Source organism: Cnephaeus nilssonii, assembly GCF_951640355.1.
Source record: "Cnephaeus nilssonii genome assembly, chromosome: 20".
NCBI classification, from domain to species: domain Eukaryota; kingdom Metazoa; phylum Chordata; class Mammalia; order Chiroptera; family Vespertilionidae; genus Cnephaeus; species Cnephaeus nilssonii.
Window position 1 is genome coordinate 2,181,255 of NC_137091.1, and position 19,676 is coordinate 2,200,930.

Genomic DNA, 19,676 nt, shown 5'->3' on the forward strand with positions numbered 1-19,676 from the left:
AGCCGCAGAAACACCTGGGCGGGTCTGCGCAACTGCGGAGTAGCTGGCAGCTCGGGGGCGGGGACAGCTGGACCCGCGCTGTTTCGCGCTCGGCCGAGGCAGCTGGAGCCGCCGAGTTGGCCTGATCCCTGCGCCCCTCACCGCAGCGGGTGAGACCGGCTCCGCTGCGCCGGCCTCGGGCCACAAGCCGTCCTCCCCAGGGCCGCCGCCGTCATGCTGCTGCCCGTGTTCACCCTGAAACTGCGCCACAAAATCAGCCCCCGCATGGTGGCCATAGGGCGCTTCGACGGGACGCACCCGTGCCTGGCGGCTGCCACCCAAGCGGGCAAGGTAACCGCGCCCACCTGCCCGGAGCCCGGCCCCTGGAGTCCCACGATCTCCGCGGGCCGCTGCCCTCCACCCCGCCCCTCACCCTCCGACTCCGCCCCCAGCCATGGGTTGCCCGGCAACCGGTCGGTAGTCCTGTAGTTGTCCATCCTGCCCAGAGTAAAGGACTATGGGGTCTCGCAGGAAAGCTTTTCTGAGCAGTTAACTCTGCAAGGCGAAGGGACTGGTCAGGGTTAGCAGGGGTAACAGACCTCCGATTCTCTGCCTTTCCCTCTGAACTCCTTCCACCATCTCAGACGGCCCCAGCCGCACAATTGATGGGGGAAAAAAACACAATACAACGACCAATGAAATGATTCAGATTGCACTTTTGATATGTATCCATGTATATTCACATCTGTTCCCATAAGTTATTCACTGAATTCCTATGTACTTAGTGAATAACTTATGGGAAAAGATATGCCAGGTGCTGTGCAAGGTGTGGGAGTCACAGAGATGAACAAGACATGATCATTCAACCGTCACCAATTTTTAAAAAAGTGGTAGATGTTGAGGATTGACATTCATTATCTCGGCATTCTTGCAACAATGCCAAGGGCAGCAGCACATAGCGCTGGCTCTGGTACCTACTAATTTCATGACCTGGGGCAAGTTACTTAATAATAGTATCTACAACCGCGGGTTGTTCTGAGGACTAAATACTAGTAAGTTAATATATATGAAGCGTTTGGCATATAAGAAATGGTCACTAATGGTTAACTGTTATTTTTTATCCCTCCCACTTTACTGACGAGTGGTTCAGAGAGGTTTGAAATGCTACTGAGGTCACTCAACTAGAAAGTCATGGAAATGAGATTAGATTCCTTGTTCTCTGACCCAGTGCAGATTTCATAATGATCAAAACATTTATATACTAACACTTCCCCTTACGTTGTATATTCTTATAATATGCCTTGGGGTACATAATTTAAAAAATAATTTTCATTAAGTAGTTTAATGGAGTAAAGCACTTAGCACAGGCTCTGGCAAATCATAATGCTCATTGTTATTGGTAAGAAGCACTGTCAAATGCCAGAAAGAAATTCATATTGTTTCTGCTGGGAAGGGCCCATTGATAGTAGCTTAGCCCCTAATTTATTGAGATATTAATATGAGCTGGGCACTGTTCTTAGCTCTGCAGGTGCAAGGGTGAATGTGACAAGTCTCTCCCCTTAAGAGCTTACATTGGGAACTGGACTATTAAGGGGGCAAAATGTATTTTTATATCTAAGATTTGTATGACTCGGTTGAAGTCTGTAAAAACAAATTTACTGCCAGACTGTTTTAAGGGTTAGGAAGTGAATTCATTCGGTGCTTGGTTGAAAGATACTAAAGGAAGTGTTTATTATTTTATTTGCTGGGATCGTTTTGGTGTGTCAGAGTGCTTGGACAGCCTGCTGGAGCCTAGCATGTAAGCTGCCCTAGTAAGCAACTAGGCCTTGTACATGACGTTGTTCTTTACAATGCCAGGAACCACGGATTCCCACAATTCATAGTGATTGAAAGCCAGCCATGCACAGAACTGTGTTGTAGGTGTTTTAAGTAAGTTTATCGGTGATTAAAGTGACCTTTTGTTAATGTTGATATCTGTTAATAACCTAGTCTTTTAAAAAATGTATGTTAATTTTACATTTTTGGCATTTTAAGGGAATGTAACGAACTGGTTTTGTTGTAGGTTTTTATTCACAATCCTCATACCCGGAGCCAGCATTTCAGTGCGCCCAGAGTCTTCCAGAGCCCCCTGGAATCTGATGTTTCTCTTCTCAACATCAACCAGGCTGTCAGCTGCCTGACTGCAGGAGTACTGAACCCTGAACTTGGCTATGATGCTCTTTTAGTGGGGACACAGACTAATCTTTTGGCTTACGATGTCTACAATAATTCAGATTTTTTCTACAGAGAGGCAAGTATACCCCTTTATAACCATAAAATCCCCATTACCCATTAAGGTTCATTTTTGTTATGCTAGAACGAGATCAGACATTTATTTTGGTTTATTATATGGCTGTTGTACTGTAGTCAAACACCGAGGTGATTTTGCCATTTGCATCTGCTTCATCCACTTGACGTTTATTTGGTCAAGATTGCTAACCGCTTTCATTTTGCATTCCCCTCATGAACAGTGATGTAAACACCATTTCCTGTGCCTATTTATATGTCTGTTGTGAAGTGTTGAAGTCTTTGCCTATTTATTCATTAGTAGTTTTGTGTATTATTGATTTGTAGATGTTCTTTGGATATAATGGGTTCAAGTTCTTTGTCAGATTTATATATAACAAATATTTTCTCCCAGTATGTGGCTTATTCCAACAGGTAGGTATCTTCTGATGAGTAAAAGTTTTCAATTTTGATAAAGCCCAGCTAGTCAATTTTTTTCTCTTTAACTGTGTGAGTGCTTTTCCTGCCCTTCTGAGAATGTTTGGTCACATAGATACGCTTCCTGTGTTATTGCACAAGCCTGGAATTGAGTTTAGGACTGCATTAGTCAGGGTTCTCCAGATAAACAGAATTAACAGGATGTGTATAGAGAGAGAGGGGTGGGGAGGGATATATATATATATATATATATATATATATATATATATATATTTATATTTATATATATATATTTTATTGATTTTTTACAGAGAGGAAGGGAGAGGGATAGAGAGTTAGAAACATCGATGAGAGAGAAGCATCGATCAGCTGCCTCCTGCACACCCCCTACTGGGGATGTGCCCGCAACCAAGGTACATGCCCTTGACTGGAATCGAAACCGGGACCCTTCAGTCCGCAGGCCGACGCTCTATCCACTGAGCCAAACCGGTCAGGGCGGGGAGGGATATATTTTAAAGAATTGGTTCACATGGTTGTGGAGGCTGTCAAGTCTAAAATTTGCAGGGTTGGCTAGCAGGCTGGAGACCCAGGGAAGAGCTGATGTTGAAACACAAGTCTAAAGGCAGTGTTCTGAATTCTTCCTTCCTCAGGGACCAGTCTTTTTTCTATTAAGGTCTTCAACTGTTTGGACGAGGCCCACCCACAATATCTACACTAATCTACACTAATAAAAGAGAAAAATGCTAATTGACCGTACCTTCGCTATGCCCACAGCCAATCAGAGCGAGCATGCAAATTAACCCAACAAAGATGGCAGTTAATTTGCATACGCTGAGGGAGGGAGGAGTGAAGACTGAAGACAGCATAGAAGGAAGAAGGAGGGAAAGTGGAAAGCAAGGCAGCTGCCAGAGGGAAAGCGTGGCCGCGGCGGCCGAAATGGCGGTGGGCGGGGCGGGGCGGGTGGCGGCGGGCGGGGTGGGGCAGGCGGCAGTGGCCGCTTGCAGGAATCTTCCTGCAATGGGCCCCTAGTGGAGTATAATCTGCTTTACTCAAAGGCTACTGATTTAAATGTTAATCTTGTCTAAACACACCTCCACAGAAGCATCTAGAATTATGTTTGGTCAAATATCCTAAAGAGCCTTGGACTTTGTAGCACTTTATTGTAGCAGATTAGTGTGTGCTGCCAAGGGCCCGAGTGTACCCTGGATCTGCGCTCAGCCTTGCCTCAGCACACGTACCCACAGTGACATACATCTGCCTCTCAGGAGACCACGTGGTTTCTCACAGTTGATGACGGAGGAATTTGAGTATCCAAATACAGATAAGGATACATGTTACCTCCCGTGTGCCTGCGCATCCTTGTTATCTGAGATTTTATTTATTTTTTCTTCTCAGGTGGCAGATGGGGCCAATGCAATTGTGTTGGGGACACTGGGAGACATTTCCTCTCCTCTTGCGATTATTGGTGGGAACTGTGCTCTGCAGGGTTTCGATCATGAAGGAAAGGACCTCTTTTGGACGGTATGAAGAACAAAACACTCCCTTTAGGACTCTTAAACATTTTTACTTTAAATGTTCTTTATTTAGCTTTGTTTTTTACCATCCATATTTATAATTCTGTGTATTAAAAAATATGTAAAATTTGAATAACACCTGTTGGTGTAATCTTCCCTTTCCTGTGGCTGTTATAGTCAGGTTGAGTGGACAAAGAGGGCATGCTCATGATACTGGGTTTTGTTTTCAGGTCACTGGAGATAACGTTCATTCCTTGGCCTTGTGTGACTTTGATGGGGATGGGAAAAAAGAGGTATGTGGTGGAGGGGATACTTCTCTCTGTGTTCAGCTGAATAAATTTTCCCGTGACAGTGACCTTGGTGTTGGGAGAAGTGTCAGCTTCTCATGGTTGCTGCGGGGGCTCTGTTGCCTAAATAATGAGCTCACTGGCCTCATTTGTCTTTCTCCTCTCTTGAACAACACATCACTTTGTCTGTCTAGTGCAAAGATCAAGGCCATGATGTTTCAAAGACACAGGAGCGGGAGGGAGGTGGAACAGTTGATGGGACAGCAGTCATAGTCACAGTCTTATAACTTGCTTTTGATGCTTTCGAATCATATCAGTAAACAGTTTTCAATTTTGGCCAACTTTTTCAGGAATTTAGAAGTTTTAGAAATTGGCTCTTAGTCTTTGAAATGATTCTCATGGTTCCTCTAGAAATTAGCTTCTTGAGCAGCCAGTGAACTGCTGTGTTGGGCCGTGAGTTGTTCCTCTCTTGCCCATGGATGCCAGGCTCTGGCATTTGAAATGGGGCTTCCATCTGGGGCAGGCGGGCGCTGAACCAGCGAGCACTTTCAGGCGCGGCTGGAAGAACACGCCCTGGCGGGATGTGCCGCCCCCATGGCTGGAGGAAATCTCTAGAGCCACTACTTCTTTTTTTAAACATCATATTTGTACTGATTTCAGAGAGGGAGCAAGAGATAGAAAAACCAATGGTGAGAGAACCATTGATCGGCTGCCTCCTACATGCCCCGTACTGGGGATCAAGTCCAGAAACCCAGGCATGTGCCCTGACTGGGAATTGAGCGGTGACCTCCTGGTTACAGGCTGATGCTCAACCACTGAGCCATACTGGCCAGGCAAGCCACTGTTTCTTCACTGACTGAATTTGTTGACCTTCACATTGGAGGGAACTTTCTCGAGCATTGGCTCACTGGGAAACTAGAAGTCTTGGGTAGCAGTAGCAACATACAAAATGTTATGCAATTTTTTGTTTTATTTATGGGAATTTTTCTGTGTTCACTTGCTGAACTAAACATGCATGTTTTTATTTTAAGCTTCTTGTTGGATCTGAGGACTTTGATATCCGAGTTTTTAAAGAAGATGAGATTGTGGCAGAAATGACAGAAACAGAGGTGAGAAGTGTGACCTTGGGCAAGATAGATGAGCATAGTCCAATGTAACATCAGATGAGAGTGCTGGGCCATCTCACAATCTAGACTGTTACCGTGTAAAAACTGTGGGGTTAAACAGAGAAGGAAGCATTTAAAAATCTTGTATAAGACATATTTTGAAAAGACTGATTAAATAGAGGAAAATTACTGAGTGAGAAGGCATTTCCTTTAATGAGTTACATCATCATCATCATCATCATCATCATCGCAACTATCTATTGTACACCTAATACTAGTATATGCCAGTCACTGTTCTAAGTGCTTTACAGGAATTAAGTCATTTAACTCTACAACAACCCTATTGGGAAGGAAATACTATTATTCCCACTTTAATGAAATTAAGTTTCTTTGTTAAATTACACACACAGGTCTTGGCTATTAAGTGGCTTGGTCAGGATTTGAACCTTTGTGTCTTGTCCTCTCCCTCCTCCTCCTGTCTGTTAAATGGGATTGAATGAATGCCTAAGTGAGATTTTTACACTTTTTCTCTTTGTTCAAATTAAGTACTTCTTAGGCACATTTCTGTAGGTAAACTTAAGAATTAGATGTTAGAGAACTTGGCTAGTTTCTTTGTGACTATAATTACTTCATGTGATTGAACCTGATATGTTTCTTAAAGAATTTAAACTCCATTTTCCAAAGTAGTCCCTAAGATTGCCCCTGTCCTTTGTTGTTTTGACATTCTTAGGATATAAGCTGCTGGTTTTCCAGCACTGAGCAAGATGGAAAGAGAGTAATTAGGATATTCTGAATTAAGGAAGTAGAAGAGGATAAAGGAGCAATGGCTTGTGAACATTATAAACCGACAGAAAGAGGAAAATAAAAAAAGAGAGAGAGAGAAGGGAGTCTAAGAGGTCAGAATGGCCCGATTCTGGAAAATGTAGTCACGTGGTGTTTGGGAGTCTGGCCTGAAAACCGCATTTGACCACTTATTTCTGCTTCTCAACACTTACAAAAGCAACCCAGGAGAGTCAGGCTGTTCCCCTAACTGCAGAGGAGGCCGAAAAATAAAGCTTGCATATTGCTATATAAAGTGTAACCAATGACTTTAATTAATTGACCGTTACCCTATAGCGAGAGCTTTGGATTTTTTACTTAGTCCTACTATGCTTTTCATATACTTGCGGTTACTATGGTTGTGAAGTGGTAGTTATGGACAGAGAAGAAACGAAGGAGAGATGAATGCCAAAAGCAGTAGTCTGAAGACGTGTGTCTGTACAGGGGTTGTTTATGTGTAGGTGCTTAACATTGTTTTTCTGGAGAAAGGGTCCTTGGCTTTCATTAGATTTTTTAATAAATATTTTTCTATTGATTTCAGAGAGGAAGGGAGAGGGAGAGAGAGAAAGAAACATCAGTGAGAGATAATCATTGATTGGCTGCCTCCTGCACTCCCCCTACTGGAGATCGAGCCTGCAACCCAGACATGTGCCCTAACCAGGAATCGAACTGTGACCTCCTGGTTCGTGGGTTGACACTCAACCACTGAACCACATTGGCCAGGCTCATTAGATTCTTAAAGGGGTTCACCACCTCTCAGCCTGATCCCCTCCCCCAAAAAACTGGTTTGACAATCATTGGCCTGTAGGTGCTGTGGCTGCATTGTCATGTCCCTTTCATGCAAATTTGTAGTAAATCTTTTCCCATTTGGTGGGAATCATTCATGTTTCATTGGATTTCTGTTTGTTGTCAATACTGGATGTGAGGAGGGTGCATTCTTTTCCTAAATCCTAGAAGAGGCCAGGAAAACGTGAAGTAGAACTAGGGCTTTGAGGTGACTATTGACCCTCTAGTCCACACAAGAAAAACCGGTGAACTAAGGAGGACTAAGGGGCACAGGCAATCTGGTCTTAAATATATGAAAATGTGGACTTTATAAAAATTGGTCATTTCTGGGCCATTTTCTTGTCCTGTCAGTTTGATTTTTGCCCCTAGCTCAAATGTCTTTTCCCAGATCAGCAAAATCATAATTTATTTGCCAGTTCAGCGGTACCAAGTATTGCCAGAATGCCTCGAGCTAAATAATTCTGAAACCCTAACAGCACTTGGTATTCAGAGTTAGGGGATGTGGGTGGTTTTGTAGAAAAGCTGTAGGTGTAGAGGAAATTACATAACTATTCTCTGCTGTACAGTTTATTTCTTAAATATCTTTTATTAGGGTCAGAATGAGAAAGTAGGTCTGCAAGATCATAGATGTTATTAAGCTTTGGTTTTAACTTTAAAAGGTAATTTTGTTTAGTATGTAAAAATTTATGTTTGAGATGTTAAATCCCAGTCCTAATATATGCATTCTGTGTATTATCACATACATACACAGAGGCATGTATGTGCTTGGGTTGTCACTTTTCTAAGGATTATGTGTTTTTTTTTCTTTCTAAAATGTCTTTCATCTCTAGCGAACAGATTATGTCACAGAAAAAAAAAGTGTACACATAAAAGACATTCAGTGGTGGATTTTGTAAGTTTGTTTAAAATGTAGACGCTGGGCCCTGGCCCGATAGCTCAGTGGGTTAGAGTGTCATCCTGATACACCAAGGTCGTGGGTTTGATCCCCGCCAGGGAACAAACGAGAGTCAACCAATCAATGCATAAATAAGTGGAACAACAAAGAGATGTTTCTGTCTCTCTCAAAACTAAATTTAGACAGTGGGATATTATAAGTGAAGGTAAAATATTGGAATAATCATGAAAACATTTTTGAGTTAGTGTGAATTGTACATACTCTAGATCTTGTGTACTTAGCTTACTTCCTCATTTATCCCTCAATCTTATTGTATTTCTTTTTGTAATTTGCTGAAACTTGCCACATAAGCTTGATCTAAAACAGCAAACTTTGGGAGTTTATTCAGTTCTGATTATCCAGCCTGTGAAATAGATTAATTTGAAAAGAGGAATACCTTACCCACTAATGGACTGGAAGTGCATTTAAATCTAATTTTAACACACTTGTAGCAAGGCATGCAATTTCATAAAGCCATGCTTCACCTTCGGTTGAGTCTGAATGAAACGCTGAGGTATTCCATGTACTATTTTTTGCAGATAATCACCTCTCTCTGCCCGGTGTATGGCAGTCGGTTTGGTTATGCTCTTGCCAACGGCACAGTTGGAGTTTACGACAAAACAGCCCGATACTGGAGAATTAAAGTTAGTATGATTCAGCCTCTGCTATGCAGAGATTTTCTACACACTGAGAGACTTCTGTACTAATTATTGAAATTCCTTTTCAGTCCAAAAATTATGCCATGAGCATTCATGCTTTTGACCTTAATTCTGATGGAGTGTGCGAACTGATAACTGGTTGGTCCAATGGGAAGGTAAGTTAAATAGCAGAGTTCAGGTGTAATTCAAAGTAATAATTGCCTGAGACATTTTGGCTGCATGATTCAGAATAGTAACGTGAGGGTACAAACTCGCATTCCTTGGCGGTGCTTTCCAATGTAACTTCGTAATCTTTCCACATTTTTTCTTCCCGCTGTAGTTGTCAGCACTATAGCGAGTGTCCTTTTGGCCTTATGGCCCTAGCTGGGTGATAATCTCCAGAAGATTCTTTCTAAATCTCTTCCTGGAAGGACTGAGAATCCATGCAGTCAGGGTGACCCTAGGTATAGTCAGCAAAACAAGGAATTTTATTTTTATTTTTTAAATATATTTTATTGATTTTTTACAGAGAGGAAGGGAGAGGGATAGAGAGTTAGAAACATCGATGAGAGAGAAACATCGATCAGCTGCCTCCTGCACACTCCCCACTGGGTATGTGCCCGCAACCAAAGTACATGCCCTTGACCGGAACCGAACCTGGAACCCTTGAGTCCGCAGGCCGATGCTCTATCCACTGAGCAAAACTGGTTAGGGCTAAACAAGGAATTTTAATAAGTGAATAAAGAACCATTTGTATCACTCTTTTCTAATAAATTAATGCGAATAATGTTTCCCCAGTATAACTTCAAAATAAAATCATTTTGCTTTCTTTCCTTTTCTCACTTCAAATCAGAATTTTGTACAGTCTCTTGGCAGGTCAGGGTTGTTTTGAGAGAGACCGCCTGCGTGCTGCCACATCTCCATGGCACCGTTTGCCCTCACTCTCTTGTCTGCCAGTGATGATTCCCTGAGGATCAGCTAATTCCTGTCTTTTCTCCTTTGATTTTTCTTTACTTTGGCCGGACCTTGTCACCTTCCTTTGCCATTATGCTGGTATGGGCGTTAAAAATTATAAGGGAAGACTGTGTAGTTGCATATTAAGAAACCTGAAAATCCAAAGACGAAAGGCTTCGGCATCCATAATTTTCAGGCTTCCATGATGTTACTAATAGCATGGATGCGTGAATGTGATGTTCTCCAGACCAAGGGTAGGAGCTGGTAGTAGGCCATGACCTAAGTTACTTTATTTTCTCATTGCAGTTTTGACTAGAGGATGTTTATGAAAAGATAAAAGTAGTGAGTGGCCTGGGCCATGGAGGTTTTCTATAGCTAGTCTTTTGTTGATAACGTGTTTTGCTTAGAACAGTCATCACTTTATCAGTAGTGGTCCTCCTTCATTGTTGATTTTGAGATGCATTTGTTTCTGGTGAGTTGGGTATGTATTTGCCTCTCCTAGGAAGAGGAGACTCAAAGATGATAGGAGACTCGCTAGGTATCCCAATAGTTTTTAAGGGAAAGAGGGACTCTTAAACAGGGTATATGAAAGGTTGTATCTGTGGTAGAAGGTTGGCTAGTTTGGCATTTTCAAACTTCAGATATAGCTATAGTTCACACACTTATATGTAATAAAGAAACATTTTTTATATAGAACTAACCTTTCTTGTCTACCTTTACACGCCAGGCCCTGTTCTAAGTGCTTTACGTGTGTTAACTCCTTTAGGCCTCATTCCAGCCCTAAGGGGTATATGTGCAGGTATTGTCCTCATGTTCTCGTCAATGACCCCCAGATGAGGAGACCAGCCCAGCCAGGGTGGTTAAGAAACTTGCCCGAGATCCCAGAGACAGCAAGGGCAAAGCTGGGACTGGAACCCAGGCAGTTGGCCTTGGACCCGAGGTCACAGGTACCTCCTCAGACACCACAGGGCTCCATGGAGTATATACTCTTGGAAACTGCTCAACTAAATGACCTTTACATTGTCGTGTTTTTAAAAAAACAGATGTAACATAAGCAGTTTTTCAAGTTCTCATTTTATTTTCAGGTTGATGCTCGAAGTGACAGAACTGGGGAGGTCATCTTTAAAGACAACTTTTCTTCTGCAATCGCTGGTGTGGTAGAGGGAGACTACCGGATGGATGGCCACGTCCAGTTAATCTGCTGTTCAGTGGATGGGGAAAGTAAATTGAATGGGAAAATCCGTGAGAAGTCAGATTTTCAGTGACTGGGTCAGAATACCAGAATTCCACTGTAGAATGTTTGCATTGCTGACCTCTGGTCCTAACAAGTTCACCCACGTTGGGGCCATGAGAACTTAGGTGTTTGGTTATCGGACCAGGGAACGGAGGACTTGCAAGTAGACCTGGCTGTGCTCGGGCTTCCTTAGTGTAATGAGCATCTGTTCCTCCTCTTCAGTCCGGGGCTACCTGCCAGGCGCGGCTGAGGTGCGAGGGAGCCTCATGGACACCAGCGTAGAGCAGGAGCTTATCCGGGAGCTGAGTCAGAAAAAACAGAACCTGTTGCTGGAACTCCGTAACTACGAGGAAAATGCCAAGGTGGGGCCTAACGTGCAGGGGACATGGAATCGGAAAAGTTGAGGGGCGGCACGTGAAAGCAGAACGAGAATGTCAGTGTCTGCCACGTGCGGGCTCCCTCCCTCCCACTGGCAGGAGCACAGCGGCTCCAGCCTTTCTGCCTGGGGCAGAATGGAGGGGCACGTACCCTTCCTTCTAGAAATGCCACCTGCAGGCAGCTGAGCAATAGGGATCTTTTCAGCGGTCCAAGACATTTACTGCAGCGCCGCTTGTAGCAGCGAACGGTGGGAAGCAGCTTAGATGGTGACCAGGAGCAGGGAGTATACACTGGGGAATATCAAGCAACTCAAAAGAATGAAGTAGATGTACTTGGGCTGATATGGAAGGATATGTGGTATTAAGTGGAAAAAAAACCAAACAAGGAACAATAGGTATGGGGTATCTTTTTTTTAAAACAACATAAAAAGTGACAACTACAGAGACTCTGTGTGTGTGTGTCTACATGTATGTACCAAACTGGCTGGAGGATGAGCTGGGAAGGAGGATTTTAATTTGTCCTGTCACACATGACTATTTTTTAAAAATATTTTTATTGATTTCATAGAGGAAGGGAGAGGGAGAGAGAGAAACATCGGTGATGAGAGAAAATCATTGATTGGCTGCCTCCTGCATGCCCCCCACTGGGGATCAAGCCGCAACCCTAGCATGTGCCCTTGACCAGAATCGAACCTGGAACCTTTCAGTCTTCAGGCTGATGCTCTTTGCATTGAGCCAGACCGGCTAAGGCACACATAACTATTTTTGAATTTGCTATGCTAAATGAGTTTTGTTACTTTAAAAGATCATTGTAAAAAATGTGAAAGGCGTGATGGGGTACAGTGGACCTGAGACACAGAAAGGGACGAGGGTATTTTTGCTTGGGAAAAGGCTGGGAAGAGCAAGGGGGTGCCAAGGAGGAGAGTCTTCTGAATTCTGAGGAATCAGATGAATGTAAGATAACACTGTATTAAAAGTGCCGTTAGTTCACTGAGTGGTGACTGAGCTGGCGGCGGGTGGGATGTTTTGCAGGCCGAGTGGAGCAGTCCGCTGAATGAGGCCGATGGGCAGTGGGGCATAATCCCAGCCAACACCAAGCTCCACACCGCCCTCTCCGTCAACCTGGGGAGCGAGACTCGGGCTGCTCACACAGAACTGTGCATTTCCACTTCGAACGGTGAGAAGTTATTTATCGCTGGCATTTTCAGGCACCTGTGCTATCTCCGAGCCCTTCTTCAGCGGCCTTCCGTTTCCCCTCTTCCCCGCAGACACCATCATCCGAGCGGTACTGATTTTCGCAGAGGGCATTTTTCTAGGTGAAAGCCACGTGGTACACCCCAGCATTCACAGCCTTTCCAGCTCCATCCGCATCCCTATCACACCTCCCAAAGATGTCCCTGTGGATCTGCACTTGAAAACCTTCGTGGGGTACAGAAGCAGGTGACCCTCTGCAAGTCCGTTTGTTTGCAGACGACACTGAGAGGAGGCGAGATGCGTGGGCTTTTCCATCACGCCAGGGACCCTGTGGGGCCACAGGAGCCTGTAATGCTCCCAGGACCTTATTTCCCTAACTTGAAATCTTCCAAAAATCGGGGGTATTTAAGTTTCAGATGGTTATTTTCTGGTTTTAGTCTGATGATTTTATAATCACAAAATATGGTTAACTGGTGATTTGTCAACTTCTAGTTTTGACCACTGAGACTGTAAGGGTTAGGATGCAGCTTTATATTAGAGTTTTATATAACCTCAGCTTGTGTAGGAAATCCACTGGATTTGTGGAAGACAAAAAGCCTTTTAGGGTCTTTTAAGCCCTTGGTTTATACATTTATGTAGACTTACGTTACCTCCAAATCTCAAACCCCATTAATGTACTACTTAGCCCTCAAGTTTTGGGTGACCATCTGTGAAACCCTTAAATATCAACATGATGACTTAGTGACTGTATTTTCTGGGCCTTGTGCTTTGAAACACCATTCTATATGAAAGTTCTCTTGTGTCCCATTGGTTGGCCACAGCACCCAGTTTCACGTATTTGAACTGACCAGACAGCTCCCAAGATTCTCCATGTATGCGCTGACCAGCCTGGACTCTGCCAGCCAGCCGCTCGGTTACGTCAACTTTACCATTGCTGAACGGGCCCAGAGAGTGAGCATCTGGCTTTTTTCTTTCAATACTTTGAAATGTTGCTAAAGTACCCCCCTCATTCTGAAAAACACAGACCGTATTCACCTGAACAAGCCTTAGTTACAGGTGAATGCTCACCAGTTAATTTCTTCCTATGGTTATGGTCTCTGTGGTTATTACATTGTCCTGACCTAGTATTTAAAGAGGACCCTGCATCAAAGTGGAAGGAGAGTGGGACTTGGAGCTGGGAATATTTTTGGGCTCAAATGCTACCTTAACTGATTAAATTCTTAGTGATTTCGGGGAAATGCCCTGTACCAGTCTGAGCCTGTTTCCTTATCGGTGAGGATATCTTACCTCCCATATGAAGATTACATAATTGGTGTGAAAGCACCTTGTAAATTTGAGAGGCCTGATACCAATGGACTTGAATCATGGCTGGCCCTCAGGATTCTTAGTGAGGCTTTTCAATCACATGGATTCTCAGGCCCCTGCCCAGCCCATGGAACCACACTCTATAGGTGGGCCCTTCCAAAAGCCTCAGGGTGGCTCTTATGTGGAACTTGCGTTACAAACCACTGTGCAGTAATATTAACTCATTAATGTTAAATTTTATTCTTATTGTGTGGACGTGTCAGTGTCTATGCTCTGTGCATGCATATTTCATTAAAATTTTTTTAAAGAATGGACTTAAAATTACTGTAATTTTAAGCAGATTACATTGTCCAGAACATAGCCACAGAAGAGCTATCGTGTGAACAGAATTAGCATCATACCTGAATTGTTTCTGCATTGCATATAAGTTTATGTCTAATTTGAAGATACTATTAAATCATGCATGCTGTGGGGCCAGACATAATTATGAACATGCAGAAGGTGGGGAAAGAGAGTGTGATTAGTGTTTTCCTGGTGGGGGTGGTGTGTGAAGTATAATTCTTTGTTTACCAAACAATGAAATGATAAAGGAGGATAACTCTTAACAGTGACTGTACTTGAAAATGACTATACTTGAACTTCACTTCATCCTATTCATTTTTAAGGTTTTTATATGGCTCAACCAGAACTTTCTGCTCCCAGAAGACACGGACATTCAGAATGCTCCATTTCAAGTGTGTTTCACATCCTTACGGAACGGTAGCCAGCTGTATATAAAAGTAAAGCTTAATGGAGAGGTACAGTTTAATGTTTTGGACATAACTTAGTCTGTTAGGTTTGCTGCCTCCCTCCCTCCTTCCTTGTCTAACTTGGGGAGGGTTAGGAATACAGAGGCGAACAGAAACATTTTCACTGTTTGATTTTGTTTAGTTTATGAGGCTAAAGGAATGATCTTTTAGCCTGCTGCTAAAATAACGAATGTGGTTTGAAATTCCCTTGAGAGCTAACCCGTCTTATTCATCACCACACATAAATTTATACTCAGGAAATGTGCTGAGAATGGGGAAACGCAGGTTTCAGCTTAGTCTGTCTTTAATATCTGAGGATGCTGACTTGTCTCTCTCCCTCTGGATAGATCTCGGTGAAGACTGATGACATTGATCTGGCTGGTGACATCATCCAGTCAATTGCATCATTTTTTGCTATTGAAGACCTTCAGGTGGAAGCGGATTTCCCTGTCTACTTTGAGGAGTTACGAAAGGTGCTAGTTAAGGTGAGGGCTCACAGTGGATGCATTTATGAGAACGTGGTAGTCTAATAATGTCTGAAACATTTCTCGTAGGAGAGTAATGGCACTACGACTGTATGTATGTTATATGATAGTTACGTTTTAAAGAATTCTGCAAATTCTTAAAATCAAAATTGAACTAGTATTGGAGAGTTCACTAGTTAAAGGATTTCTTTTATAACAGTGAGTGGTTAGCTCTTGACCACCCTGCTTTCTTTGTCTGTTCAGGGGAATACTTTTTAAAATATATATCAGCAGTTTCCTTTGCTAACCTTTCATCTTAATTGTATCTACTTTGCTCTTTGGTTTAGGAATTTCCAACAACACAAATTCAAAAGAAAAAGGAAAACTAACAATTTTGATTGGCCCCAAATTATAAGAGTTCCCACCCCCAATCTCTAGAATGTTAATATGCGCGTTGCTAGGGCTCCCATGCTTAGACACGAAAAGGATCCAACCGGAATGTCATTGTGAGTGTTGGAGGCAGCACCGACTAGTCACTTCACTGAGGAGGAGCTGACACAATGGGGTTAAGATGGGCCAAGTCAACAGAGGGAAGGAGAGGGCCTTGCTATATGGTAGACAGTGTCTTCTCAGTCTGTCTGGTTTTCAAGCAGTCTGGGAGGTCTTTTTCATTCCCGAGTATTCATGGTCTCCAGGTGGATGAATATCACTCAGTGCATCAGAAGCTCAGTGCTGACATGGCTGACAATTCCAACCTGATCCGAAGTTTGCTGGTCCGAGCTGAGGATGCTCGTCTGATGAGGGACATGTGAGTATTTACTGTGACTAGGACAGGTGCAAGATGAAGCATGGCAGCAATATGGAATAGCAGCTCTCAGATGCTACTAGGAGTGTGTTTGGTACAAAGACTTTGTAAAATAACTTGGCATTATCAGTAGAGTTGAAAATACGTATACCCTATGACCCAGCAACTCCTGGTTTATAACCTAGAGCAGGCGTCCTCAAACTACGGCCCGCGGGCCACATGCGGGCGTTTTTGCCGTTTTGTTTTTTTACTTCAAAATAAGATATGTGCAGTGTGCATAGGAATTTGTTCACAGTTTTTTTTAAACTATAGTCCGGCCCTCTAACAGTCTGAGGGACAGTGAACTGGCCCCGTTTAAAAAGTTTGAGGACCCCTGACCTAGAGAAATGAATGCATGTATGAACCAGGACATTTTTATAAGAATGCTCATAAAGGCATTGTTCATAAGAAACCCAAAGAGGAGACAATCCAAACTAGCATCAACACGATATGTCCATACAAATGGAACACTACTCCCAATGAGAATGCATGTATCTCAATAACGTACCAACGTGAACAAATCTTATAAGCATAATGGAGACAAAAAGTAAGATTCCAAAGAATATGTGTAAGATGCTTCCATTTACTAGTATTTAGTTTGGGAACAGATTAAACTAAACCATATCATTTGGGAAGCATAGATAGATGATAAAAATATAAAGTAACGCAGGGAAGAGATTTTTACATAAGATAGCATTTTCTCCTCAGGAAGAACCCGTCGGGAAGCTTCTGGGGTGCTGGCAATGCCTTTTTGACTTGGATAATAAGCATCTGTTCTGTGCATTTTTTCCAATGTGCATTACATTTTATAATAAAAAGGTGAAAATAAATAGGGGCAGGTCTAGCAGATTTTGTCTAATGAATGTTAATCTGAAGCCTGGAAGTCAGGCTGTCACCTTGCTCACTTTCCCCAGCACAGTGGGCACTTGATCATTCTTGGCTCCTAAATTCAGACAAACCGTGGACTGATAAGAGAGGAAGACCACTTGTCTTCCATGTTTTTGTAAGAAATAGAGTATTTTGATAGAAACCTCTCAATGTTTTCAAAGCAAAATTTAGAATTACCCTGCTTTAATGACAAACAGCTAAGAATTTGGTGTCTTCTATTCTTTATGTGTCTAAAAAGTTTGCACTTTTTTTTTTTTCATTTAAGCTTGCTGTACCAAGGTACAATGATATTCAATTTCTATTGATTTACACAGGAAAGCAATGAAGAATCGCTATATGGAGCTCTATGATCTTAATAAAGACTTGCTAAATGGATATAAGATACGCTGTAACAATCACACAGAGCTGTTGGGAAACCTCAAAGCAGTAAATCAAGCAATACAAAGAGCAGGCCGTCTGCGTGGTAAGTCTCCGTAGAGCGCTATTATTAGTAATTTGGGGGTGAGAATCACTGAAGATGGCGGTAGCTTCGAGAATTCATGTTAGGGCCTGTATCTATAGAGACTTTTAACACTCAACTTGGCACCAGTCGCTTGAGTTTCAGTCAGCCTGTCCAGCTTGGTTAGTATCCAGATTTCAGAGGAAAGAAAGCAATGAGTTAAGTGTCCAATTTAAAAGTTAGAAAAAGAACAACAAAGTAACCCAAAGGAAGCAGAAATAACCAGAGGTGGATATGAGCTTTGATCCTTTCCTATAAAACTGATGTGATTTCTAGGTTTGAAATGGTCTCTAGATTTGGTTTGTAATGAACTTCTTCACACAGGTTATCTTTTGAAGGGAGTGATAATTTAGTTGAATTTGCACTACCTGTAACTCTCTTCTACCCTAACTTTACGCTGTTTTAAAGCTGGCCTCTGATTTAACATTTCACTTTTAATAATCTTTCAGATTGCACTGATTTGGTATTTCTTTTCATATAGTTGGAAAACCAAAGAACCAGGTGATCACTGCTTGTCGGGATGCGATTCGAAGCAACAACATCAACACTCTGTTCAGAATCATGCGGGTGGGGACAACCTCTTCATAGGAGAGAGAATAGGTAGTGAAGTTCCTAGAAAGTGTGCTTTCCTAAAAAATCAAGGTTGGTTTGCTTTGGATCGCATCCTAGTGAACCGAGGGTGCTGAGAATGAAAACAACCTTGGTGAGTTGTACAAATGAAAGACAAAGCATTGCATCTGAAAAGTGTATCACTTTCTGTTTTTAAGATCCAGTAGTACCGTTGCCAAATACTAGGTTTGTATGGAGGAAGGTGAATACATTTGAAACATCAGGGCTCTGAAGTTCAATTATTTCTGCATATATGTAAAGTTGATGTATAGATACATGTATTTTCTTGTAATTGAATTTGTAATTTTAAAATAGATTATCTACTTTACATTAAAATTTGTGTTGACTGATTTTAAAATCACATCAGAATTGCATAAACCATTTCTATTACGTGCAGAGAAAAAATGTGGACATTACATTTGTGTGCCTTCATTTTAATCATTGAAAGGTGAGTGTAAACAAATTTGTATTAGAAGTTCAGGGTGATCTATGGGTTGGAGTAATGTTAACTGCTAACAGACCTCAGAATGCCCAAGGACCCATTCATTTCTCAGTATGTCAGATCTCTCTATAGCTGCTCAGGAACCATCCAGGGCAGCCTTTGTCAGCCTGAGTTCTCTAGAGCAGCGGTCGCCAACGTTTCAGACCTCACGGGCCACCAGTGGTCCGCGGTTGCCAACCGCTGCCCTAGAGAAACCTGCCTCAGGAATGACTGGGGTGGCTTCTACTGCAGGCAGTGAAGACCTGTGGCCTTGGGGCTTCCCTCTCACTTGGAATCCCACTGGACAAGGGCTGTCCTAAGGCCTGCAGTTACTTCTGTCCAAGCCAGCAGAAGAGGAAAAGCTTTTCAAGGTCTGGAAATGGCCCACTCCTATTCCACAGCAGGTGTGGCCACACTTGGCTGCCAGGCCAGGAAATGTTACCTAGCTGTGTGCTTACCAGGAAGAGAAAGCTGAGGTGGGGCCAATACCTAGCAACTCCTCCTCCTCTTCTTTTTTTAAAAAAAATACTTTTATTGATTTCAGAGAGGAAGTGAAAGGAAGAGAAAGATAGAAATATCCATGATGAGAGGGAATCATTGGTTGCCTCCTGCATGCCCCCTACTGGGGACTGAGCCTGCAACCCGGGCATGTGCCCTTGATGGGAATCAAATCTGGGACCTTAGAGTCCGCAGGCTGATGCTCTATCCACTGAGCCAAACTGGCCAGGGCAGCAACTCCTTTTCTAAGAGTTAAAATTTTGCCTTAAGGTTGAGTTCAGGACTGGTTTAGTCTGTTTTCACATCTTAATAGCATTCATTCCTAAGTGGCTGAGCGAGAGGGGCCTTTCCTCTGTGGTAAATGAACTTCGCTAGTTTCCTCCAGTTGACCATCTAGGATTATGTCTTCCATTTCTGATAGGTGAGCTTTATGGAGTCCTAATTTTAATGAGATTATGCCTTGTAATACCTTTGTTTTGCATTTTTAACCTGTAAGTGCAAAAGACAGCCTTAATATACTGTGTTATTTTTTGTAATCCCTGAAGTAGTAAAGAATTTTCTGCTTCAAAGGCGCAGAAATTGAAGTGCAGGGATTAATTACTTGCCAGTCACAGAGCTATCGGCAGAACCCAAGTCCTACTGTTGAGCCCTTTTTAGTTTCAACCATAGTCTAACCTATACCCACTGAGATGGAAATCTCTACTTGGCGCTGGTTTTAAATTGTATGGCTATTTTCTTTTGTAGGGACCCTAATAACGCACACTCATCTCACCAT

General features: G+C 42.7%; 2 protein-coding genes across 2 annotated transcripts in view; one reads left to right on the top strand and one right to left on the bottom strand.

Moving 5' to 3' along the window:
- On the top strand, positions 1 to 18,151 carry BBS2 (Bardet-Biedl syndrome 2). The gene is made up of 17 exons (XM_079759867.1): positions 1 to 330; positions 2,042 to 2,269; positions 4,078 to 4,203; positions 4,427 to 4,489; positions 5,515 to 5,592; positions 8,668 to 8,772; positions 8,856 to 8,942; positions 10,806 to 10,941; positions 11,177 to 11,316; positions 12,364 to 12,508; positions 12,600 to 12,771; positions 13,347 to 13,476; positions 14,496 to 14,627; positions 14,966 to 15,103; positions 15,778 to 15,890; positions 17,129 to 17,277; positions 17,795 to 18,151. The coding sequence occupies exons 1-17, from the start codon at positions 214 to 216 to the stop codon at positions 17,899 to 17,901; spliced, it is 2,166 nt and encodes a 721-aa protein (XP_079615993.1). The 5' UTR covers positions 1 to 213; the 3' UTR covers positions 17,902 to 18,151.
- The window catches only part of OGFOD1 (2-oxoglutarate and iron dependent oxygenase domain containing 1), a 25,075-nt gene continuing 14,361 nt past the window's right edge, over positions 8,963 to 19,676 (bottom strand). Inside the window, exon 14 of the transcript XR_013812860.1 lies at positions 8,963 to 9,226. The gene's annotated coding sequence lies outside the window, so the exon portion shown is untranslated. The remainder of the gene's footprint in view (positions 9,227 to 19,676) is intronic.